Genomic DNA, 26,734 nt, shown 5'->3' on the forward strand with positions numbered 1-26,734 from the left:
TACAAGAGTTACCGCTGAAAACATAACCATTGAGGAGCTGTGGTGTTGCTGGCTGCCTGATGATGGCTGTAGAGTGTTCCTTCATTTGTTAAGGAAAAAAAATTTTCATCAGCATTTTTATCAGAGGCTCATTAAGGATGAGCACAGCAGCAAGAAGAAAATGAGCTGTCATCTATTGTTCCAGCTTACAAATTAAGCCGTTCTTCTACTGATATGTGCAAGCCTTATCCAAATATCCCTGCAGGCAGAATTGCACAACGTTTCACCCTCCTTATCACAGCACTTCACCCTCTTGTCTGAGATTCTAGAGATTAACAAACCCTTACAGTGGATGGAAGGGGGTAAGAAAAGTGCCTCATTCGGAAAACTTTTAGAGCTAATTAAAAGTAAGCTGTATCATGATGGCTGACACCAAACCTATATAGTATTTAGAAAATCTAAAAGGCGAGGTGAAATTATTAGAAAGGGGAAAAATGCTCATTCTGTACCTGTATGCCCAGCCAGCATCTGAAGTGGTAATTACTTTATGATATATGATCATAGTTATGTTGGAGTCTCTGGAAGTCAATGGGCTTCTGCGGTCTGAAGAAACACTTTAAATGAGATACTTCTTGTTGCACTGGGCTGAAGAGGGCTGCTAGAAACCCTGCTTAGGAGCCTTAGTTCTAATCTGAATGACTCTTGCTGTAACGCCTCTTAGTCAAGCTCTCCTTGCTTGCCTCCAGCGGGTGAAGCTACAAGTAGAATGAGTTGTGTTTTAGGAGTGCAATGGATTTCCCACGTTCTGTTTTCTCTTTTTGACAGAGAAACTGAGGGGCGGTTGATCTTGAACAAAACTTTGTACTCCTGGGATCTGCTCTGTGCAGGTGCTTCACGTGAACGTGCTTTGGTGCACACGGAGGGCTAAGCCGCGGGTCTGTCTGGGAGTTTTTCCGTGCCCATCCCCGCAGCCTGGACTTGACCAGTATGAAAGAGGCCTCATCTGCAAAAGCGGTGAGGCAGCATGGCTCGCAGGAGGATAAATGGAGATGGAGAAGGGAGGAGATGGCCCTCTTTGCCTGCTGTATTTTGTGGAGAGCACTGTTTTCGGTGTCCTTCCTTGCCAGGCAGTTTATCTTTCGCCTGGCTGATGGCTCTCCTCGACATGCAGGGTTTGCAGTAGAGCTGTCGTGGTCTCCTGCTGTGACAGATGGCACCAGCAGATCTCTGTGCCTCTGTATTTAGATAACCGCTTGAGAGCGCAGATAGCAAGGAGGTAAGAAGTATGTCTTGTTCCTGTCCTGCGTGTGCGCGCAGCACGAGCCCTGACCTCGCAGAGACTGGCTGTGAGCAGGACCAGGAAAAAGAGAGAGGAGTGGAGGCTGCTGCAGATCAGAGCTGAGGGGTGTAGCAGGTGAAGGGTGTGAAGAACATCCGTGTTGTGGTCTCTGCAGTTTCCACCCCTGAATGAAGTCCTAATTGTAGTGTCCTTACCTTTTTAAGGCCTTGCTTTTGATGGTCATAGGAATGGTAGGGGTAAAGGGAACATTGAATACGTATGCGAGAGCAATTGCGTCTCTGTGTGCATGTGCTGGGCATTTTATGGACTTTAGATTAAGTTAAAACATGGTTTAGCCAATCCTGTTTCCTGGATACATATTTATTGTTTAAAAATGAAGCCTGTGACTTCTTTCCCTCTTTTGACTAGAGGGAACAAAGTGGGTAGAAATCAGTGGCCTGCAATCAATATCTAAACTTTTGCAGTTGCGAATCACTTTGGAGAAAGTACTCCTGCACCTAGTCCGATTTTTAGAAACTTGGAGAGTTCAGATCTACTGACTGGTGTTGAAACAGCTAAGGAGCGTGCTTCTCCAGAGTGGGCAGCCCTCGGCCCTGAATCTCATTTACTGTCTTACTTCTTGTTGAGCTGTTTTGTCAGGTCTTAAAAATGTTGATGGTGCTCCAGTTGTTTGCCTTTGTTACTATGTAGAGGTATTACATTTTCCCCCTCCATTATTCTTCCAGGGAAAGTCTAACAAAGTCAGGTGGGGACATTGCCAGGGCTGGAAACTAAGCCCCGGTGTACCGAAGCCTGCTTTGGTGCCCTCATTACAAAGGCAACGCTTTTTCTGTGCTCAGAAGCAGAACTCAGTAAGCAGTTGCACCTTCGAAACTCTGTGCTGGCCCCCAGAATAACTGCTCTAAACCTTGCCTCTGATCTGTTGGCTAGATCTCCGAGTGTCCTGGTGCCACAGGGTGCAAAGGGCAAGAAAGTCTTTTAAAATTGCTGAGCTGGCCTTTATGCAGCCCGTGCTACTGATGTGGCGTGTACGTGCGTGTCATAGGTAGCCCTTGACTTGACCTGGGTGTTTTCCATGCAGAAAGCTTCCTGCAGAGCTCGCTAAGCTGTGTCACCTGGTCAAACCACGTCCCGGGTAACTCTCTACTGTTGCTACTGTCGCGGTTGGAATTGGGTTGAATAACGTTGACCACAAGCAGGTAAGCTGTGGATAAAGCAAAACGTTCTAGGAGAGGTAAATAGAGATGCAGGTGGTGTGCATACCAAGCTGCGAGCTTACCAGCTCTGAACACTGTTGTAAAACTTTGGGGAAAGGTTTGTTCTTGCCTCTCTGTGCGCGTGGAGGCTGAGCCTCCCCCCATGAGGAGGAGCGCTCCCACGAGCACTGCGCCCTCCCGCAGCCTCAGAAATGGGACCGGGGTTCGGCCGGCTGGGGCTGCCCGAGTCACTGCGGACACGCACCACTACCTTTCCCCGGGGAGGAAGGGAAGGGAAGGGATGTGTTCATAACCTAAGAAAGGAAAGCAAGCAGAGCAGTTGATTTACTGCTGTTGAACAAGCTGCTGGTTGGAAGCAGCCTGTTTAACTATTCCAGTACTATGCATTTTCTGTTTATGTAAGCCAGGTGATTGCTTTGTGATATTTAGGCTTTATAGGGAAAACCTGGTTTGTTGCTGGAAGCCTCTGGGCTATCTCCTGGAGGAAGCTTTTTCAAATGTAGCTGAGCACTCTGATGTATTCTAAAGTCCCTAAAAAATGCCTATTTAGCAGAAACCTTTTTTTTAAAGCACCAGATTGAATGAGTCTTCTTCCAGAAGAGATCTCTTAGTAGAATTAAAAAAAAACATAATAAATTATCTCCTTTAGATGCTGAGATAAACAGTCATTGATTGTGGCGTGCTCAGTCCCTGAGCAAGCCACCTCCCTTTTGGGGGCTGTGAGCGCTTACTCAGGCTTTTGGGCTGGCTGCTTGCTATGAAATCCCTTTGCTTCAGTAAACTGGCATTTTATTTTCGATCTTCCTATAAGTCTCCTGAAGTGGTGCTATATCCACAGCTAACAGGCTGATTAATACCACTCATGGGCCATCCAGCATGGATCTGGGTGGGTTTGAAGGGCTGGGACTGGTAGAGGGCTTTGCCTGGAACAGGGGCACTGAGACCACGTGATTCTCACCAATGGATGATGTCAGATGGGCTTATACATCCACAAAGACGATGTCAGATGGGGTTATAAATCTACAAAGGCTCTTCACTTTAATGCCCGTTTGCTGAATAATTCTTTTCTTTGAGCTGTGCAGAACAGCTCTGACTTCCCATCTGACACTAAAAATTTAATCATGTTGAAAGAAACATAATCTGGCAATGTATCACACTAGAGATGGATTGACGGAGGTTGCTTTTGTTCTATTTAAAATAGCCTCTGCACACAACTGTACATTTGGGAAGCTGGAGCATCATTTTGATAGGTACATGTGACATTTTATCTTCACAAGAATGATATATCATAAATGAAACCTGAGCTGGACTGTCTTTTTATTTCTCCACATTGTTCCAGGTACCTGCTAATACCTCCCATAATTGCTAATGGTTCTCTGGGTTGAAAGCAGCTACAGAGCCTACCAGAAGCTGTAAGAAGAAAGGGAATCCATACTGGAAGGCAAGATCTGAATCTTTCCAACTCTGCAGCAGCTCTGATCCAAATGTCTATTTCCTGGCCCCAGCGCAAAGACTAGTTTGTTCTTTTCCGCTTAAAGTCCTATTGTAAGGCTGCCCAGAACATAAAAGTATAACTGTCCACTTAAAAAAAACCCCAAAAACAAAAAACCCAAAAAACCAACCTCCTCACTGGCTGCAGTTAGCCAGTATGTGCATCCTTACACGGAAAGGGAGCATCCTCCAGCTGGAGGGTGGCCCGTAATGATGGATTGTTACTTCTGTACTAGCTTGCATTGTTGTCTGCTTCGAAGGTTTTTAATCTCCCAGATTAAATACAAATCTATTATCTCTATATAAATGTTTATGTGCGTTTGGGCTGTTAGATTTCACCAAGATCTTACAAGCAAAAACCCAAATCTGCTTGTTTGCTTGTGCTTCCCTAAGGATTTCTGTCTCCTGGAACTTGGAGAAGGCACTTGTGCAGGACCCGACTCTCTTACTCACCCTGTGGTTGACCCCTTTCTCCTGGCTGGGTTTTAGGACACTGTTCTTTTGATCCTGAAGTTCCTGGCCACTTGAAGTAAGTTTTGCATCTGACAGAAGTAACATTGAAGAACCTTTAATCTGGTTTTTATGCTGTTACCTGCTGATTGAGAGAGGCAAGTTGCTTAGACCTGTTGTGTTGCTCTCCTGCTCTTTCCTTCAGACAGGCCTCCAATTTATTTAGATTAGTACACACATAAAGGAAATGTTAACATAACCACTGTTATTACAAATTACTTTGTCCAGACACCAGCAGTTACAAAATTCACTCTGCTGGTATTTACTGCTCCAGTATTGTTGACTCCTGCCCACGTTCAACTCTCGGTCACTTGACAAAGCAAGTTGCTCTTTCCCTCCCCTGGAGCTGCCCACTCTAAAGAATTTGCTGTGACTACTCAGTCCCTTGCTCGTCCTAGAGGTCTCCAGAGGAGACAATATCTCCTCTTTTTTTGATGTTCAAAGCTAGAGACCTCTTTTCTCTCTTGGTTTGTGCAAGACAAAAATAAGTAAAGAAGCAAAGGATGAAAATCCTCACTGCAGGTTGCTGCTATCAGATCTTTACATCGCTGGTGCAGTACAGTGGCAGGGGCACTGGATCATCCTTACACGGGAGCTCTGTGGCTACTCACTGCACATTTATAAATTAAGGTGATGCTCTTGGGTCCAGAATCCTTTTTACCCTTTATGCAACATAATTCCAGGAAAACTTTTCCCTCTACCAAACTCTGGTTATGAGTAGTATTTTCTTTTCGGCGCGGTGTGTGGAATGGCCACTACAGCATTAATACTTCTCTTCCGCAATGCAGGGCTGTATTCAAGAGTTGGGGCTCAGGTGAGATGGAGGCATCTCTGCTGCTCCCCCCTGTTCTCCTCCCTCTCCCTTAATGTCACTCTGAGATGGGCTTCGCTGCTGCTCGGGATGTGTCCTGTCTGGGACCAAAAGGCCAGTCAAAGCCAGGGGGAGAGAAAGTAGCAAAGCGTGGGGTTTGCTGACTCTCTTGTCTAGCGATCAATAGTGACTTTTATCAAGGACTTGCATCTGTAATTTCCCTAGTACCAAATGCAGCCTGTGAGCTTGAGGTTTCCTCCGTTTAAGATGCTTTGCAAGTGCCTGTGACCACGTAAAGCTCAGTGGCCCTGTGTCCAGCGCTGTGATTTGCCTATGGCACATCCCAGTTTCCTCATCTCCGGGAACGAGAAAGGACTGCGTGTCTTGCAGCATGTCACTTCTGAATAACTGCGTTGGGAAGGGCTGCCGTTTGGAAATTATAGCATCAAATCAATACACATAGGACGGCACAGGTTGAAACAGGAGCAGATGCCTCACAGCATGCCTGTGTCTGTGTTGGTTACACAATACCCCCAAATTCCGGCTGCTTTACCAGGCATAATGTAGGCAGTTCTTCCCTAAATCCTAATCCTGGAGGGAAGGCAGGATGCAGGAAGGAACAACATGATGCTAGTGTGCTTTCCTGTGGGCATTACAAAAGGCACGGGTTCTTTTGGCAGGGAGGGAGGGTTTCAAGAGAGGAACAAGGGCTTAGGGAACCAGAATAAAAAGCTTGTTGTGGGAGTGCTAAACAGGAGATGAATGGAGACTTACCTGAGCTGTGTGATGTATTCCTGTGTCTCTGTGCAGTGGCCAAGACGGGGCTGGTACCTAAGAGGCAGGGCAGAGGCTGCGCTTGCCACATCTCCCAGATGCAGCAAGGCATGGAGGCAGGCAGAATTTTGATGCTCTAACTTTGATCCGCAATGGCCCTTTAAGGCTGAGCAGGGCATGCAGCGTGGACACTGCCCAGTCCAAACCCAGCAGCCACGTGAACTGTACCCGGGTGGGCAGTGCCAGGCTGGCACAGCAAAAGCCTCCCCATGGCAGAGGGAATCTGACTGAACTTGCTGGCTCCCACACACTCTGGTCCCCTTTTCCTTGGGACGAATGAGAAGAACCTGTCTCCAATCGCCAGATTATGGGGGTACGTGTCAGAGTAAGAGATGCCTGACAGTAAAACGCCCGTCCTGCCCTGATTTCTGCCTGAGATGCTGCAATGTCGAGTGAAATAACCTTCCAAGCTGGCTCTGGTGCAGAGGTATTTAGGCTTATGTTATTGCTGGGAGCTTTCTCTCTGATGAGTTCTTTCTGCCTCTCTGTGTTCCAGATCTCTGGCTCTCTTTGCTCTTTTTTTTTTTTTTTTTTTTGTCTTGGGCTGGGACGTGTTCTGTCTGTAATGCATCAGGAAGTAATACGCAATGAGGAAACTCTCATCATCTGTGCATCAGGGAGAGAATTATTGACTGAGTGCTGAGCAGTCAAGTTATTGATTCAAACCATAGCCCAGTCTCTCCGTCTGCCGCTTGGAGTGGTGGGTTGCATCCTTCTGGTTCATTGCATTTAATCGGATTCCCTGAGCTACCGCGCAGAGGGGGAGACTTAGAACCAGATCCATCTATAATGTTTGCTTCAAAATCCAGCTCCGTATCCCCTTCTCCATCCATGGAGCAGGCAGATTCAGATGCTCTGGACATCAGCACTAAAGTGCAGCTGTACGGCGTGCTCTGGAAGAGACCCTTCGGGAGGCAGTCGGCCAAATGGTCCAGGAGGTAAGCCACAGTCGCTCAGGTGAAATGCAAAGCCTAAGGGTGCTGGGGTAAGTTAGTCTGAGTACTTAGCTCTTCGCGTGCAGCTAGCCAGGCAGAGACAAGGAGTGAAACTTTGGGCATAGCTTCCCTGCTGTTCTGACTTTGCCTTACACCCCAGCGTGCTTTCTTCTTTACCCACCCAGACGCTGTGCTATGTGTGCTTTAGGGTGGGCACAGGCACGAGCTGCCTCTGGATAATCACCCTTCAATCGTTTCATGAAAGAGGAAGAGTCAGCTCATATATTTTGCCCCCAAACTGCTTGACTTTGTTCATTAGTATTTGTTAAAGCTCTTTGAGTTCTTTGGGTGTGAGATGGCTAGGTTGAACCGACTGCGTGTACGGGACTGTGCGTGCATGTGTATGGTCTGCAGGGGTCTGTGGACCAGCACCAGTACCGCTGTGCTGCGGGGCGGTGATGGCATGCTGGGAACAGCAAATGCGGAGTCTCTTCCCTGGGGGGGGGAAGGTGGCTCTAAACTCTCTCCCATCTGGTGCCGGGGAGTTGTGAGCTGCTCTGTGTTGCGTATCAGCGGCCAGGACATTTGGAGCTGGCAAGCATTTGCTATAACCTTTTACCAAGGACGGAAGTATGTTTTATAATACTGAAATACTAGGTCAGTTTGAGGTTTAAAGTTGGCATAGTTTCTTTATGTGAATCGCTGAATCTCACAGGAGAGTTTTCCGCTGGTTGTCAAATGATGAGATGTGACTGTTTATGGATGGGTACTCGCACAGAAACATGGTACGGCTCTTTCTCACTGCTCACTGGGGGTACATGATCCAATGGATTAAGCCTTCCATCATTCCTGGATGGCAGATTAATGTCAGTGCTGATAGACGTCATTGGCAAATGATTCAGTTAGAAGACTAGCAGCCAAGAAACTTGCATTTGCACCCTACCACTGCCAGAGATATGTTTTGTGACCCAGGATATGGTGTCATGATCTATTGAAGGAGGAAAGCAGTATTTACCTGCCTTTAGTAGTCTGATATCTGCAGATGAAAAAGTCTGCCAGAAAAGCAAAGTTAGGTTGTTTTCTCCCCCCCGCTCCACCTTTCCAGTGGGGAAAGGCACAAATGAGTCATTAACAACAGGCTACACAGGAAGCTTGAGCTACTTCTGGAGCTGACAGGCAGTTTTGTAGTCTTTGTAGCATCGCGTGTCTCAGGGCTTTTTGGAAGAACAAATTAACATGCATGTGAGCAACATCTGTTGTCCACCTCTGGTACTTACCTTTTGTGGATACCTTTTTGCTGCAGTCTGCAGTGTAGACACAACACGTCAAATCCATTCCTAAACCCAGCTTTCCCAGTCCTGCTCTGTGTAGTAACCACAGTGTTGTCCAGTCTAAACCTGTGAAGATGGCATGGCCTGAAAAATAGTTAAATGTTGCTTGGGAAGCAGCTTTGTGTTTGTGGTCATCTTTGACCTGTGTGCAGGTTTTATTCTGTACTACTTTTTCCCCTGAAATCAATGGCCTTTTTTCACCCAGGAGAGAATTTGTGCTGATGCTCCTTACTCTGCTTCCAAACATTGATACTTAAATGAATTATGTCTGGAAACTAATGTGACTGTTACAGAAAAGAAGCAGACACAATAACGGAGGCAAAGGTAATTTGCAATGGAGGAGATGTTCTTAAAAGGCTTTCTTCTTCCTAATCAAAATTTCCTGCAGGCAAATGGCCCATCTCTCTTCTCTCTGTCATTACTTATTTAGTGCTGCTCTATTCCTAGAAGTTGCCCCTATCTTCAGCAAGTGGTAAATATTTTAGTGATAGCAGGTGGGAAGAGATGGGGAGGTGACCGTGGGGCAGGGGTGATGTGGAAGGTTAGCTGCAAGCACGGCAACTGGGGCTCCTGGGGGAACAGAGACGGGTCAGTGGGAGATGAACACAGGGAATCTGTAGGGTTTGGAAGGAAGGGATTTCCGGAGTAAAAAGACTGGAACAGGAGGAACAATAAGATTTTTTTATCACAGGAGATATTTGCTTTAAAGTAAAAAATATTGCATGTTATAAGAAGTCAGTCGTGGGGGAAAAAGGAACTTTTTGATGAAAATTCATCCATTCCCCCCACCTACCCCCATGCCCAGCAAGACACAGCTGGTCAAGTGCATTGTTTTATGAAAAGGAGAAGTTTCCTATTGCAGTTAAATTAAGATTAAATTAATTTACTATTGCTAGATACAGTTGAGGATCTGATCTCTGAGCAATGTATGTTTTGTCCTGAAATCTTGGATTACTGTTTTTTATCTGCTTGGTAACTACAGGTAGTACCTTTGCTGTGAGGTAATTTTGCACTGGACAATAGTACTACTCCCTGTCCTTGTACAGTAATATCCTTCCAAGAGACACGCAACCATCTGCTGAGTTCAGTGGTGCTTTTGACCAGTCTAAGCTTGGGTCACTGCTGAAGTGGTTTTGGAAAGTCATACTCTCTGTCCTTGACTTCTGATCCTCCTCTCCCCACCAAGCTGCACCCCATTCTTCCTTCCAATTAACATCAAGGAGTTTTGCCTCTTCTCTACTACAAAAGTTGTTCCGGTAACAGCATCAGCCTGGCATGGAGTCTGGAAGGAAATGCACGAGGCACATACCTGCATGAATGGGGTGCTGTAGCTTTGCAGGTAGGAAGTGAAAAACCCTTCTCTACTGTGCATAATCCCAGCCCCACCTAGAAATGTCAGGCTCTAATCTGACTGTCACCATTTGGGTTTGAGACTTCGGGGCGAAGGGGGACAGTTCCAGGATGGCATCTGCTCAGTGGTCAGCCAGAGTCAGAAAGCAAGGTGGAACATGAGGAGCTGAAAAGAGTAGAGAACAAGACACAAAATGTGCTTGTACCTCTGAGTAAATCCATCAGAGATGCCAGGCTACTGCTGGAAGGAGGGGAAAACAACACAGTTGAGAGAAATTTTATCTTCTCCTGGACCAGAGGTGTCTGTGGCGCTGCAAAGCATGCTCATAACCTTGTTGTCCAGCAGAGTGGCTACCAACAGTCACTGGACGTGATCACAGGACAGATGGAAAGGATAATTGTTTAGGGCTGTTTTCTGCTCTAAAAAACCTAGCAAACATGCAGCACGGTTCCCGCTGCGGAGCAGTGTGCGTGCCTGCGTGCAGCACAGGTAGCAGGAGCTGCCGAGGCAGTGGGGCTGTGAGTGGAGCAGAACGCGTGCTTCCCTCTCGTCCTTGCAAACCTCCCACTTGGCCCGTTGCTGTCGGCAGCATCCACCTCTTCCTGCTCCCTGCCCGGCTGGACACCGCACCAGCTGCCAGGCACCAGGGCAGGATGAGTGAGGGACAGGTACTGCGGTCTGTGAGCTGATAGAGATCTTTTTACCTGTCGTTTTCCTGAGCTGTCCCCGGGAGAGAGAGAATTGGACTGAACTGGGATTCACTGCCTGTGCTCCTGGACTGGTGCCCAGAAAACCGCCATTGGAAGGAAGGACCAGTGAGACCACTGCAGTTTTATAATGTAAATAGTTAATGCGGGCCATTGCCACTTCAAAAAATTTTACAAAGATTAGCTGATTAACCTCATTAGCCCTCTGTGACACAAAGAAGCACTTTATCCCCAGAGATCAGGTATCTCTACTTGTCCAGTATGGAGCTGTTGTGTCTGATCCTGGCAGATCACTGGCTTTACATCGAAGTCACTTGGATTGTTACTGTTCCTCTGCTATTCCAGTTTAATTACATTATGGTTTCCATGGTTTCTTGGTGCAGGATTTAACGACGGGATGGGCGACTCAAAGGAGTTGACCGTCTGAATGGCTCTTGTATTCCTTGTGGTGTGCATGGACCGTGCATGGGTGTACTGGGTCTTCTCACCTTTGCTGCTCCTCCTCAGGCTTTTTGAATGCTGATCTGGTTTTTAGTTTCTTATTTTTATTCAAAATCTTCCCCTGTCTTTCCAGCACTCCCTTTTCTTTTGCTGGCACACCTGTACCTAATTCAGATACATGTTCAGTGTTTCTCTCTCAGTCCCAGTCCTAACTGGGTGTCTCTCCCTGTTCTCCCTTGGTCATCTTTGCCCTTTCTGCTCCTGCTCACCTGGCTGCTGCTTCAGTCTTCATCGTGCTCTTGAGTCATATGGAAACTTTATACTGAAAATCAAAGTTAAAGTTGGTGACGTTAGTTGTTTAGGTGTTGCCTTCCAGGTAAGGGTAGATGAGGGAATATAGCGTAAATATATTACATCCATCCATCTAATCAGATTTTCAATGTTTTCTCTTCATCATTTGCTGTAGAGTTTTGTTACCATTTTTTTAAACTCCTGTATTGGGTTTGTGTGGCAAGGTTTTGGTAGCTGGGGGGGCTACAGGGGTGGCTTCTGTGAGAAGCTGCTAGAAGCTTCCCCTGTGTCTGATAGAGCCAATGCCAGCCGGCTCCAAGATGGACCCGCCCCCGGCCAAGGCCAAGCCCATCAGCAACAGTGGCAGCATCTCCGTGATAACATATTTAAGAAGGAAAAAAACAACCTAGGGAGAGCTTTTGCAGCCAGAGAGAGGAGTGAGAAGATGTAAGAAACTCTGCAGACACCAAGGTCAGTGCAGAAGGAGGGGCAGGAGGTGCTCCAGGCGCTGGAGCAGAGATCCCCCGGCAGCCCGTGGTGAAGACCATGGTGAAGCAGGCTGTCCCCCTGCAGCCCATGGAGGAAGGATGAGCGGGTGTAGAGATTCCACCAGATTCCACCTGCAGCCCGTGGAGGACCCCATGCCAGAGCAGGTGGAGGCACCTGAAGGAGACTGTGACCGTGTGGGAAGCCCACACTGGAGCAAGCTCCTGGCAGGACCTGTGGACCCATGGAGAGAGGAGCCCACGCTGGAGCAGGTTTGCTGACAGGACTTGTGACCCCGTGGGGGACCCACGCTGGAGCAGTTTGCTCCTGAAGGTCTGCACCCTGTGGGAGAGACCCACGCTGGAGCAGTTCGTGAAGGACTGTAGCCCGTGGGAAGGACTCACGTTGGAGAAGTTCGTGAAGGACTGTCTCCCGTGAGAGGGACCCCACGCTGGAGCAGGGGAACGATGAGAGGAGTCCTCCCCCTGAGGATGAAGAAGTGGCAGCAGCAACGTGTGATGACTGTAACCTCCATTCCCCGTCCCCCTGTGCTGCTGAGGGGGGCGGAGGTTGAAACCGGGAGTGAAGTTGAGCCCAGGGAGATGGGAGGGGTGGGGGGAGGTGTTTTAAGATTTGGTTTTCTTTCTCATTCCTCTACTCTGTTTTGCTTGGTAATAAGTCAGATGAATTTCTCTCTAAGTTCAGTCTGGTTTGCCCATGACAGTAATTAGTGAGTGATCTCTCCCTGTCCTTATCTCCACCCACCAGCCTTTTGTTACACCTTTTCTCCCCTGTCTGGTTAAGGAGGGCAGTGATAGAGCGGCCCTGGTGGGCACCTGGCCTCCAGCCAGGGTCAACCCACCACAACTCCTGTTTTGTATATTTTCATTCCAAATCCCCACAGATTCTCTCCACATCTGTGAGGTCAGGGATCTAAAAGTTCATTAAACTGCCAGAGGCACATCAGTTCTCAGGGATCTGTGCTATGCTTTGTTCTTGTTTTTGTTTTGGTTTTGTTTTCCACTGCAGCATAATCTATATTAAGGGGATTTTCAGGAGCACTGAGCAGACAAAAACTATGTAACAAGCTAAACCCTGGCTTTAACTGAGGGTTAACATTTAAATTAAAAATCACACATAGTTAAAGATCAGTATCTTTATCTGTCTTGCAGTTGTTTCTTGAGGATGTTCAGACTGCAAAGACTGTTGAAAGTGATGAGTAGACTTTCTCCATTTCACGTGGTGTGTTGGTTTTTATTTCTCAGTTTCATGTTTGTGCCCACAGTATCTGCTTCACTCTGACCCACTGGTCCAAGCATAGTCCTTTGGCCAGGAAGGATCTGTTTGCTCTTTAAAGGTGTTATTTCTGTATTTATTGTGCAGATGGGGTAATATATCCCTCTAAAAAAATCAAGTCTTTGTTGAACTAGGCATTAGAGACATGTGGTGAAGATGCAGTCACTCATAAGAAGACTTTTTCATAGAGTTAATGACAAGAGGTGAGAGAAAAAAAATGAAACAGGAAGGCAGAAGGCTGCTGGTCACAGAAATGATGTGGACAGGAGGAACCAGGACCAAGCCTTGTCTGCTCTGTGGAGGTGTCTCTGATATCTGCCTTGGCCAGGGTCAGCTCTGCCCCTGCTGCAGGGGTCGTGGCTGCCTTTGCCATTAATGCAGCTATATCAGAAAATACCAATCCTTGTTTCACACAGAGGTGGGACGTCGATGAATCCACTCTATCAGCAGTGTGCCCCACAGAGATGTGCCTCATTCATCTTCTACATGGGCTTTGTTCGCCAGGGTGTCAAAGTTGTGTGAGTGGTTCAGCCCCCCACCTTCTCTGGGACGCTCCTTCCTACCCCTGCCTCCTGTCGTGAGGAAATTGTTCTGGTCCCTGATCTGTGACACTGGAAAGAGATTTAGGATGAAGGTTCCTATTACAAAGAAAACAAGTTGTTTTCATCTCCTTGTCCATCTCTGGCAACTCTTACAGTAATACAGGGAGAATGCGGATGGCTGCCGCAGGTGGGGTCGCGCGTTGCTTTCCCAGCTGAGGGGACGTTAGCTGCAGCTCCTCTGGGAAGTGCACTGGGACTTCAGCCCGGGACGGAAGCGAGATGGGACGGAAGTGAGATGGTCCCCTGGGTGGAAGGTGAATAGTAATTCTTCCTGCTCAGATAACTTGCTGGACAGGCTGCACTGTGAATGAGCACCTTTTTGGTCCTCTAACTAAATGAGCTCAGTGCAGAAGAGTGATTTTTGCACTGAGTCGTGCTGTTCTGTCTAGAGAGATTTTGCCAGGCTATGGTCAGGAACAAGAGGTGAGGTTAGGCAGACAACCATCACGTTCGTGGAGTATCAAGTGAGAAGACAGCGTCTTCTGCTGAGACAGCAAGCTGGCTGCTTCTCCCCACCTCCCACAAACAGGTATAGTTGAGCAGGCAAAGGGAAGGAAAAATTTGGGGCATGTGAATTGCTGCTGGTCTTTGTATGTTCTGAAGATTTCTGGATGTAAATATGCAGATATTCAATGACATTTTGGAGCAGGCACACAGTAGGTCCAGAGCTTGAGCTTGCTGCAGGCATTCAGAAACTTAGCTCTATGTCCTCTGTCTTCCAGTCCCTCTGTGAGTCCATGGCTTGCATTTCCACGGCACGTGACAATTTCATCTATGTTGCCAGAGCCACGGTAGAAGAGCAAGAGATAAGGAGCTAGGGGAAGTGCTAAAGCTTTCTCCCAAGTATAATAATGGCAAATATTAATTATAGTATATTGTAAGTATAATGATAATTCTCTGCCAGCATCAAATTCTTTCTTTAGCTCTAGGAACTAAACTGGTACCAAATTGCTGTGCTCATCTATACTGGTGGTGATGCTTGGCTCCATCTGACGGGGCCTCTGCTTCAGGAGAGGACTGGAGTGGGATGGGCATGTGGAGGTATTAGAATTGTTTTGTGGATCAGACCCCTAGGTCCACAGCCCATCTTTAAAGGCGGCTTCAGAGGAAGGTGCAGGAATCCAGGGGCTGCACAACTGGAAAGTGCTGCCCGGAGAAGTCCCTTCCTGATCCCTCTCAGTGGAGGCTTTCTGCCCAGAAGTAGGAGAGTTTCCTGGGGATGTTCTCATTATTCACAGAAATACCTTATCCTTTCCGGATTCTTCACGAGCTCTTGTCCTCGGGACCACATGAAAGTGATTTACACAGCAGTGTTTTGTGCAGTGTAAAAAGGCATTCGTTATTAATTTTCAGCTTATTGCATTTCACTTTCTTTCCAAATCCCTCTTTTCTCATATCATAAAATATGTACAGAACAGTGCAGCACATTTTCTTTGTAATTTACTCTTTTGAAATCTCCCAACTAAACTAGTCCCCATCTTTTCGGCTGCTCTTCGGCATTTTTGAGTGCTGCAGATTTAGACTGAATTTAAGCCAAGTCAGATATCTCTCCCGCGTATCTCTGCCTGCAGGGTAAATGCAACCTCATTTTTCTAAGAGGGGCTCTCCCAGGGGCATTTTAAACATCCAAATAAGCTAAAAGTGGCACTCCTTTAATGACAATTTTGAGGACACGTTCCAGTAAATTAGAGGCTCGGTTTACAGAAGCTGTGATAGTTTGTGGCTACTATACAGTGTTCACCAGAGCATACCTAAGGCTAACTGCGCAGAACAACGCACATTTTAATGTGACATATATGAGGAAAAAAAAGGATTTCAATTTTCTTTGTATTTACAAAGGTCAACAACAGGAGACTTTGCCAGGAGCTCTGCTTAAAAATATCCCTAAAATTTATTTCTGCTCCTGAGTGCTCTCATGGACAATCTTTCTCCTCGAGAGTCACTTGGGGATGCTAGCCCATGACTCTCCCCGCCATGTGACTCTCTGTTAAGGTGGGAACACTTCCCTTCTGGCTTATGCCAAGATGGGAGGAAAGAGGGTGGCAGGGAGTAAATTGCAAAAATAAGCTTTCAGTAGCTCTTAGCCCATGTGAGAGAGACCCTTAAAAAAAGGAGCAGGTCTCTTCCAAGAGGTTGAATCCAACACATGGGCTAGAGAGAGCACACACAGGTCAAGTCGTCAAAGGCTTTGGCTGCGCTCCTGTCTTGGATGCGGATTGCCATCCCATTCCCCTGTGAGTAAACGATGCTACGGTTTGCCTTCAACACTGAGGCATGCGTGCCGTGGTAAACTGGAAGCACAAAGCACTTGAACTTGGCACTTGGTGTAAAGCCCTAGCTCTTGGCTATGAACAGAAGCGAGGCACCTCACCTCAGGCTTAGATGGGAATGATAAACTCTTCTGTTTAAAAAGCAGATTTAGTTAGACAGAGATTTTCTTGTGCTGTGAACCAGGACCGCTGTTCTAGCAGAATTTATTTCCTTTCTCTGTCTTAAAGGTTCTTCATCATTAAGGAAAGCTTCCTGCTCTACTATGCTGAGAGTGAGAAGAAGAGTTTTGAAAGCAACAAATACTTCAATATCCACCCCAAGGTGAGAAGCGTTTGCATGGGACAGGGGGTTATTCTGTTTCTAGCTCCCCCAACCCTGGGGCCAGCAAGTGAAGAGGAGGTAAGTCACAAACTTCTCTGAGGCCTGAAGGGGCCTACAGGAAAGATGGAGAGGGACTGGTTATCAGGGAGTGTAGTGACAGGACAAGGGGTAATGGGTTTAAGCTAGAAGAGGGTAGATTTAGATTAGATGTTCAAAAGAAATTCTTTACTGTTAGAGCGGTGAGGCACTGGAACAGGTTGCCCAGAGAGGTTGTGGATGCCCCATCCCTGGAAGTGTTCAAGGCCAGGTTGGATGGGTCTTTGGGCAACCTGGTCTAGTGGAGGGTGTCCCTGCCCGCAGCAGGGGGGTTGGAACTAGATGGTCTTTGAGGTCCCTTCCAATCCAAACCATTCTATGATTCTATCAATCCAGGGGAGCCTCAAAAACCCCCGAGAATCATGTCAGTACCTCTTCAGGCTCCTTAATGATTCAGCAGGTATATGACTTTTAATATTTTTTTTCGTATTAGTACATGCATCCCCTAGTTTTCATGATCAACCAGTCTTGTGGCTATGAGAATATGTTGGCAAAGCCAGTCGTGGGGCTAACAGCTTTGGTTGCTTCTTGTTCGTAACCTGTACTCACACTCATAAGCTGTCTCAGCCAGCCCCCACTAACCCATGTGCCCTCAGGCCCAAGAAGCAGTCTCCATAGCTCTGCCATCTGGAGCTCTCACGGAGGGACTCTTCTTTCTAAGTCTGCTTTTACCCTCTGTAGTCACCGGAGGCTGATGGAGCACGTGTGCTTCCAAAGATGCTGATTTCCCTGGTTAGGGGCAGCAGGCCGCCCATCTGTCCCCACACAGCATGTGTGGGGTGGTGACCTACTGGTGGTGACAGTAACAGATGCACAACCTATCCCATGCTACCTCACTGTGACTCTGCAACATCTGCCCCTGTTGGGAAATCACCTCCTCTTTGATAGAAGAGCTCCCACTTCCATGTTCTAGCTAGCAGCCTTCCCTCCAAGCCAAATGCAGAAGAGCCACCTTCACCCCCTTTCAGATACCACTTAAGATCTCCTGATGTTGGTGGGAGTCACTCGGCTTTTCAGGAACTGTGTGTATTGCCTCTCCTGGGATAGCCAAGGCAGGGCAGGGGTCCACAAGTGACCAAGGGTGAAAGTTCAGCTCCTGGTTAGTTGTGAATAGTTATACTTGATTCTGCTGACTGACTGGAGTGTTCTGGTTCATCCCCAGGGTGTCATACCCCTGGGAGGCTGCATTGTGGAGCCCAAAGAAGAGCCCAACATGCCTTATGCCATAAAGATCTCTCATGAAGACTTCCATGTAAGTTGACTTCCTTCCTTCTCAAAAAAAAGGAAAAAAAAACAGAAAAAAAAAAAAGGCAAAAAAAAAAGGGGCAAACACCCCAAAAACCCACCACCACCAAACATTTTATTGTTGATGAGCAGAGCTGGATTGGCAGTCTTTCCCACCCCACCAATGTGTGCCTACCCTCTCTGGGCAGACTATCCTGAGAGAGAGGGTGGCTTAGCATCCCAAGTCCCCTCAAGGCCTTGCTGCTGCTCCTGCTTTGGCAACTGACAAAGAAACTTGCTCTTTCTGACAGCAGGTCTTACGATACCAGCAGACCAGTAGACAGATATTCAGGAGCTGTAGAGCTCAAGTCGCCCTGTCATTTTATTCCTACCGTGACTGCTTGCCGTGTGCATCTCTTTCCAATGTGTGGTACGTCTGGGTCGTATTTGCTCCCATGTGATGTCTCCCACGGAGGTGGAAGCCTGTGGTGGACTCTCCTCCCACCATAGCTGTGCTAGCTGTGTCCAGTTCATGCCCTGAGTGCACAGAGGGGTGTAAGGCACCAGCCTCTCTAATCCGGGTTTTTTTCCCCTCCCCTCCCCTCTTCTAGGGTAACATTGTTCTAGCAGCTGAATCAGAGTTTGAGCAGGCTCAGTGGCTGGAGATGCTACAGGAGTCTGGAAAAGTGTAAGCTTCTTTCTATTCCTTATTCTCTTTGATCTGCTCTGTAGATGTATAAAGGATATTGAAACAGGCTGCCCAGAGAGGTGGTGGAGTTGCCATCCCTGGAGGTGTTCAAAAACCATGTAGACGTGGCACTTCGGGACATGGTTTAGTAGGCCTGGTGGTGTTGGGTTGATGGTTGGACTTGATGATCTTAGAGGTCTTTTCCAACCTTAAAGATTCTATGATTCTATACAGAGGGAAAAGCCTGACTAGAAAGATTAAAAGAAGGCAGAGAAGCTCCCCAAGACTAGCGAGACCTTTACTTGCCTCTTGGACCCATCCTTTCCCTAAATCGGAAAGCTGACACAAAGCTTCCCACGTTGGTGTGCAGTGTGATATGCAGTGTGACTCTGCTAACAGCCCCAAGCTGTCATCTGCAGAAAACCTCCCTACACTGCAGATGTATGAATTTGGGGTAAGGTAAGAGCAGAACAGGCAAGGCACAAAGCTAGTGAGCAGCTGTCTGTGTGGCTGTACGCCCTGCTGGTGAGCAGGACTTCACCAGCCTGCCCTGCTCTCCTGAGCAGTACTGGTCATGCTGAGAAGTCACTAATGGCCCCGAGGCAATTGTGTGACCTTGGGATGTGCATGTCTTCTGCCCAGATCCTCGGGCGCTCAGGCCACGCAGCAGCAGGATTTGGCCTCTGGAGACAGTTTAATTCTGAAATGCAGAGGCAGGCTAGATCCTAGGGGAGGAGGTGTTAGCAGAGCACTTCCAGCCCACCCAGAGGGGTGAGAGGGTTTGGTTGTGTCAAGGTTTAACCCGGCTGGCAGCTAAACCAGCCATGCAGCCATTTGCTCGCTCTCCCCTCCCAGTGGGATGGGGAACAGAATCAAAAAGGAAGAAAAAGTAAAATGGCTTGAGATAAAGACAGTTTAATAGGACCGAGAGCATATACAAAACAAGCGATGAACAACACAATTGCTGATCACCCAAAGCCAATGTTCAGCTAGTTCCCAAGCTGCTCCACCTCCTGCCCAACCCCCAGTTATATATGGAGCATGACGACATGTGGTATGGAATACCCCTTTGGCCAGTCTGGGTCAGCTGTTCTGGCTGTGTCCCCTCTCAGCTTCTTGGGCACCCCCTCTTCTCGTTGGCAGGGCAGTATGAGAAGCTGAAAACTCCTTGACTGCATGGCAACAATTAAAACATCAGTGTGTTGTCAACATTATTCTCCTCCCAAATCCAAACCACAGCACTATACCAGCTGCTAGGAGGAAAATTAACTCTATCCCTGCTGAAACCAGGTCAGGTTGCCAAATGTGTACAGTACTGAGTTTATAGACTGCTGACAATGCGGGAAAGATTTGAAGTTTGTTGTCCACCAGTTCTGCAGTCCCTCAGCACCCAGGAGCCTGATGGTACAATGAGCAGCTGTCCTGCAAAACTAGAGCAGGCTCTTTCTAAATTTCACCAGATGCAGGAAGAGGTAACACTTAAACAGTGATTTGACTTTCCTAAGCCAGGTGGAAACTTCCAGAACTGTAGAGCAGAGCATACTATTCAGCTATAAGACCTAAAGCAACAAGCACCTTGCTCTGCCCTTCCAACACTCAGTTAATTCTAACACTACAAGGCTGAAAAAGTTCATTTGTCATTAATGGGGAACACAGTGTTACAGTGGATTGGCTCAAGCCAAGCTCTGAGCTGCTGCAGTGAGCCTGGCTTTGGTGCTGGAGCAAGCTCAGTGACCTCCACAGTACTGTATGAACTGCAACACAAGGCTGTCCATTAAAGCATCACGGGAGCACGAGCCCCGTGGGACACACACCCAAGCACGAGAGGCTTGACCACTGCGGAGGAAGAGGGACCCCGATTCAGTCCTGGAGTAATTCGGCTGTTGTCCTTTGATAGCACAGGTCTGCACTTGCCCTCACCAATGTTAGATTTAACTGTTGCCAAGGGCAATAATTTGGGGGCCAAATTAATCTTTCAGGTGTGTTGGGGGGGAAGGAAGGGTTCTCACAAGCAAGCCCTGTGCGACTGCTTATTTCAGAGAGCCGGCCTTTTCTCTAGTCCTTGCTCCAATATTCCTGTACTAGTATTTAAAACAGGAGCTAGAGAGGTGGCTGCGCTGCCATACATCAGGCTACTTGCACCTAGCCGAAAATCTGCCTGAGACACCCCCTTCCTTCCCCTCTCTGCTTCTGTTCTTGCATCAGACGAGGAGAGCGATGCAGCTCCAGTGCCAGCCTAATCAGTGCTGATGATAGTCTGCATGTGAGGAAAAGCAGAGATTATGTGATTTACGTTTACAAGGTCAGGTTGGGAGCCAAGCAGCGGCCAGAAAGGCACAGCATGGGCCAGTAGATTGATATGCAATGAATCGGAAAGCTGAAAGGACACAGCTGAAATCTTCTAGGCAACCTGTTTTACTGCCCTGTTGTTCCTAGATGGGGATTGTACTGCCAATGGCACTGCAGCATTTACAGTTTATTGTTATTATCCTACAGTCTCCCTCATTATTTAAAAAACAAAGGAAAAAAACCAACAAAACCTCACCTTGAAAAAAACCCCAGCTTCACAGACTGAGATCTTGTTAAATAGAGGAAGAGTTAAAAATGAACCCAGGATAGGAAGCGTCCTCTGTTCTCTCTCCTTTGTTTTGATTTTGTCTGCTGCGTCTACATCTGAGGCTGGGCGGTGTGTGTGCACCTGCCTGTGCAACTGCTTATTACCTCCACCAACACATCTTCAGCCCTTCACTCCTTTCCAAGCCTCCTGGTTTGATAGGGAAATCGCTTATTCAATGTGGCGGGGAGCCGATGGTCTCCCCACCCTTTTAGCGTGCTGTGGCTAGGACTTGCCACGCCTGCCAGACCCTGAAAGCTGTTCAGAAATGCAGAAAGGAGGGCAATGCACAAAGCCCTGGCTCCCAGCAGGCCAGGCTCTCTTCCCACCCAGAGAGGCTTTTGCTGCGGCTAGTCGGGGAGAGGAGCACACGTACGCTCTCTATGCCCATAGTGGGACTCCCTGCACCGGTTAAAAGTAGACTTGGTGAGCGATTGTGGGGGGTGGAAATCACTGACTCTTTTTTTCAGGAGAAAGGCATGAAATGGGACACGACTGAGCCCAGCTGAGAATAATGTTGAGTGCTTGTTCTGAGAAATGTGTTAGCAGTTGCCACACCGTACGTGTACCCGTGACACTCTGCTGGGGCCATTTTGTGACTGGCATTATAAAAATGACCTGACATTTGGGGAAAGAGGAAAAATTGGGTTGCCGGGTTCTCTCTTGTTGTCTGGAAGATATTTGTGGCTGCTGCTGGAAAAGAACCAATTCAGACTTGGGATTTTCTACCAGTGACCCAGTATGCGTGAAATCACTCAGGATGCCATTTCCTACTTGCTTCCTGTTGTCTTCCAAGCAAAGGTTCCTTCCCTGTCTCTAAATCTTTAGGCCCTTGGCAAAACTATGCTCTTTTCTTTCTCGACCCTCACCCCCTCTACTTCGGCTATATGAAGGTAGGGCTGCCTGTCTCCTTGGGTGGCCACACCTTTGCGTCCCCTCTTTCTTCATCCCCATAAATATAGAGATGATTATCCATTACCTAGAGAGAACTAGGTAATATAGCACATACTCCCTGTGGACCGTGAAGTGCTAAGTGTCTCCAGAAATTGGTTGTGGATACTCCCAAGAACGGTGAAATGCAGGCAAAGCTAGAGAGACGTTCCTAGCGCTGCAAAAGGACTGGAACAGATGATGTTTGAGCTGTATGGCAAATGGAGATACTTTGGGGTTTTGTTGGGTTTTTTAAAAGCATATTATAAGGGCACTTTCTGCTTATCTCAAGAGCCTTCCTGACCTGGTGTTTTCCAGCACTTCAAGCAATGTGGCTTTTTCTGATGAAAACTCACTTGGTAAGAAGTGCAAAATAAAAAAAAAAAACCACTTGCTCCCCTCTTCAGCTGCAGTCAGAGCCTGTACCTCCCCGCAGATGTGGTTACACACCAGCACTGGTTCCAGCAGATAAAAGTAATAAAAGCTTAAATGCTATACAGTGATACAGATGCCTCTTGTAAGTTACACAGCAGTGGGTGTAGTAACCTTTGAGTTACAGACAGGGAAACATCTTGTTAGGCTGGGGAAGGGAGGGAGCGCTGAAAAAGTGAATCTAACAAACAGACACCTTAAAGGCTGCAGCCGTTTTGAAACCCTCCAAGTAATCATATGATAAACTCTGCCCCTCTGAGCTGTTTGTTGTTGGTTTCTCTGGGATCAGATTCATCCTGTATCAGAGAATGTTAGTGGAAAAACACATTCACACCCACATGTTCTCACTCAAGATGAAGATGTCTACCTGTGGGCAAAACATCACCTTTTTAATTAGCATTCTAATTTCCTCTGCACTTTAGAAATATCCTAGATGCTCATTAGCCGAAAAGAAACCCACCTGCCTGCACAGAGCACAAGGCAGTGCTGGGCTGCTGGAGCTGTGAGCTGCCTGGTCCCTGGGGTGATGTGTGTTTAACATATTTGTTTGGCTTTTGTAAGAGATGAAGTACAAGTTGCCTTGAAATTGTTTTTTAAGAGGTCGCCAACTTACTGTTTCCGAAAAGTTACAGTTTCAAATGAGCTCACAAAGAGGTCTGGTACAGGAAGGCTTACAGGTATTTAGTATTAATAAGCTCCCTTAGGATTTCACAAAGATGGCAGGATTTCTTGGCAGCAATTGCTGTTCCTGTATGTACACCTATATAAATAGATCAGGATGAATTTTACGTATGCATTTTATGCGTGTAGATACTGTTTTCTAATGGAACACGAATGGAAGTAAGCGGCAAACTCCATTTCTGATTCTGTTTTCAATTTTTATGTCCTTGTCCTTGGTTATTTAATATCTGTATTAAAGCCTACCCTGTCCATCAACTCAATCGCTAATGGGCATCTGCTCCACAGGCATTTTTGGAGCTTAGTTTCATAATGGTTTCAAGAGACCTTGAGATCCTCTGGCCAGTGGTGCTACAATAACACAAGGTACTCTTTGAATACACCTGCCTACTTGCCAGCATCTCGTCTGGCTTTTATCTCTGGTTCTCCATTGTTTTTACAGGGAGTGGCACTTAACTCGCAGCATAGGGCCAGACACCAAGTCCTAGTGGCTTACAAGTTTGGCAGAGGAGAGATTGATTGGTTCTAGGATGGATGATGGATACCAGAAAGGCTGAAGATACAAGGCTGTGGGAAGGAGTCAATAAACAGTTAATGTTTGAAGGGGAAGAGTGGCTATAGCAGAAAAATATTGGAAAGGTTGCAGAAGACAATGTCACTGGCAGATGGGAAGTTAGCTGAGTTAAAAGCTAAAAATCTGGTTCTTAAGTCTGTTGGGATCCATTTAATGCGTTCCAGGTACATCCTGTTGCAGTTGGAGGCTGTGCATGTTCTGGGTTTGTCTGGAGAGCCAGGCAAACTCAGTATAGAAATGTCCAAAACACTGGACAAACATTTGAATAGCTGTGCGGTGTTGATCTACAGCTCCTGTATTTAAATAAATAAATAAAATTACTGAATGTCAGGGAAATTTCTCTAACTCATGTGTGGAGAAAAAATTAGAGAATCACTGTCCCAACTGATGAAAGTCTGTGTGTTGGAATTCCTTGGTAGATAGCTAGGCTGAGTCCCCCTGCCTCAGTCTGTGGTGGGACCCTTAGTTCTCTTACATTGTCTGCTCTCCCTAGGACCTGGAAGAATGCCCAGCTGGGAGAAGCCATGATTGAGAGCCTGGAAGCTCAAGGACTGCAGCTGGCGAAGGAAAAACAGGAGTATTTAGGTAGGTAACTCTTACTTCCAAAAGCCATAAACCCCAAAATAGCCATTTTGCTCTTCTGGAGTTGTATGCAGTCCTGCAACTCCGGATGGCTGGACTGTACAAATGTTTGCTGCCTCTGAGAAGTTTGGACGTGCTGATTTCAGCTGCTCGCCAGGCAAATGGCGAATACCCTCATCTCCCTGAATCACACAGGACCAGTATTTCTGAGGCTGATCACAGCTTTTCATACATGGGTTTTCCTCTCCTAGCTGTCTTTTGGCCTTACTCTACTTAGTCTTTGTCTGCATTTGCCTATGCTGCTCATGCTGAAAGTGGGAGCATTGACACAGGTTGGTTTGAGGTGTTTAATGGCAGTGGCTCATTTGTCATTGCTCTATCCAAGTGCTCCAGATGAACGTAGAATAATTTAATTTGGAAGGGACTTCTGGAGGTTATCTAGTCCAGTCACCTGCTCAGAAGCCAGCCTCTGGATGGCAGTACCTTGGGTGCTTTGACCGCCTTGGGAGGTCCAGCTGTCTCTTCCCCACATTGCCTTTTTAACCCAGGTGCCTCCTAAGTTAGAGCATTCCCCAAGGCGTAAGAGCCCTTCTGACCCGGGGGCTGCTGGTCACATGTGTGATCCCAGTGACATCTGGACAGTCATCTGCTTTAACAAGCTAGTAGCAACTTTGGGTGCTTTAGGTTGGTGATGCCTTGGGCAGGGGCTCGTGGTATCTATTCCTAATCATCAAGCCACTGGAGGAATCTTGAAGAGCTTTTTGCATTTCTGCATCCATGCTGATCAGGGTGATCTCAGTATATGGTCTTGCACGTAACAGTGATCATAATTCAAGTATCAAGGCATGTTCATTCTGGCCATCTAAGCGCCATTCACACGTGTGAGCTGATGGATGAGCTCGTATGTGGGGCAGGCAGGGAGGAGTGGTTCACACCTGACAAAGGGATAACGGGGAGCGCTGAGAGGGGGACCTGGAGAGACAGGAGGAAAATTAGAAACAGGGAAGTTTTATCAAAACATTATTTTGCAACCACCAGTGCAGACTAAAGAGCCTAAGAGACTAAAGAAGGCCATGGTATGATAAAAGACAAGATGATGGAGGAATAGAGGAATACACATTGTGTGGCAAACAGGAGATATTTGGAATATAAAATACATATTTCACTAGGTTCTTTGGTCCATGACAAGAACATTCAGAGCTGGTCAATTGTCACAGTTGGTTACTTTCTTTTGACAGCAATTGTCTATTTATTCCTATATAACTGCTGAGGCTTCTGCCTCGTTAGCCTTACCTTCAATGATCTGTGTCCATCCTGTAGTTAAGCTTTGAGGTCAGGCACTGCTCCTGGCAGCAGGTCAAGGCTCTCTGGAGGAAGCAAAAACTGCTCTGGGGAATTTCCTGAATCCTCCTGGAGTTACCTACCACTTGCCCCCCACCCAGCTGGGATCCAGGTTTCTGTCCCAGGCTGGGACATTGCAGAAGCCCATCAAGCTTGGTCCCCCCAGGAAGGGCACAAAAGGGAAGTGGGAGACCCTCTGCGTAACTGCAGTGCAGCTCTGCTGGGGCCTGGCAAGGAGGAGGAGGGTGAGATGGGAAGGAAAGGCAGCAGTGGTGCTCAGCAGAGCTTTAGTAACATAACATTATTGCTCTGGCTCCAGGAGCCGTGCCGTTGCAGGTCTGCATTCCTCCAAGCAGTAGTAGTCTGCCAGCAGTAGTAATCCCTTCATGTCCCTAGTACAAAGGAAACCAGTAGCATCCTCCTCACCTGATACAGGGAAGACTCAATCATAAGTTGCTACAGCGAACCTGCCCGTGCTCACACAGGAACTGGGTGGCAGAGCAGAGAGCTAAATCCTAGGCTTAACTATGAGGAATGTGTTCCTGTCTAGTTTCCTGTAAGCACGACTAAGACCTGCCTAAGGCAGAGCGTCTGTTTAAAGTTAGAGCCTTGCGCAACGTAGGTACATCAGGTCACAGTGTCAGCATCAGAGCAGAGCCTCTGGTGGGCATGTGTCCTTCTCAGTAGACAACAGCATCTGATGTTGAGGGCAACTATTTCTCACAGCCAAAAGTTTTGCGGCTAAGTTAGGGGATTGATTTCTGGGCTTGGTTGGGACATCCCAAGATGACAACAGGGAGCTGGCAGTGATGCCCAGGGGTCTGAAGGAGACGGTGATGTGCTTGGTGGGTAGGGATGGGGCACGGAGCTGCAGGAGGAGAACTGACTGCTGCTACGCAGTGTGTGACCCTGTGCACCCCCTTAACGTTTCTGTGCCTTTGCTTCCTCGTGTGTGAAGCCGAGATAAGAATATTTTCCTGACTCAGCTAGAGGATTGCAAAGGTTAGTTTGTTAATGCTCTTTAAGAACACTGAGAGGAAACCTTAGAAGGAATACACAGCAATATGGTTGTTTATTTTTATTAAGTTATTTGGCAGGAGGGAAATTACAGACCAGTCCATTAGTGTCATCTCAGCTTTTGGAGCCTCCCAGACAGATACACACAGAGAAGTAGGGAATGCTGCATTTTCAAGCTCCAAACAGTCAGTGTTTCATACTCATAAATATCCCCAGAATATAAATTGCTTTTCTCTGCATTTGGCCTTTGTGTGTGTGTGTGTTTTGCAGATAAGCTAATGGAAGAAACAGAAGAGCTGTGTCTGCAGAGGGAGCAAAAAGAGGTGAGTGTTCATTACAAGCCAATTCCCTTCATTTTCCACGTGGCAGGATTGGGAGGTCGGG

At 47.3% G+C, this 26,734-nt stretch overlaps 1 protein-coding gene across 1 annotated transcript in view; it reads left to right on the forward strand.

Annotated features, from left to right (window-relative positions):
- Positions 1-5,919: 5,919 nt before the first annotated feature.
- Positions 5,920-26,734, forward strand: part of PLEKHD1 (pleckstrin homology and coiled-coil domain containing D1) — a 31,941-nt gene continuing 11,126 nt past the window's right edge. Inside the window, exons 1-6 of the mRNA XM_075754223.1 lie at positions 5,920-7,080; positions 16,081-16,174; positions 17,433-17,522; positions 18,106-18,182; positions 23,904-23,995; positions 26,621-26,673. Coding sequence (XP_075610338.1) covers positions 6,932-7,080; positions 16,081-16,174; positions 17,433-17,522; positions 18,106-18,182; positions 23,904-23,995; positions 26,621-26,673 — 555 coding nt within the window. The 5' untranslated portion in view covers positions 5,920-6,931. The remainder of the gene's footprint in view (positions 7,081-16,080; positions 16,175-17,432; positions 17,523-18,105; positions 18,183-23,903; positions 23,996-26,620; positions 26,674-26,734) is intronic.

Source organism: Balearica regulorum, chromosome 5, assembly GCF_011004875.1.
Source record: "Balearica regulorum gibbericeps isolate bBalReg1 chromosome 5, bBalReg1.pri, whole genome shotgun sequence".
Classification (NCBI taxonomy): domain Eukaryota; kingdom Metazoa; phylum Chordata; class Aves; order Gruiformes; family Gruidae; genus Balearica; species Balearica regulorum.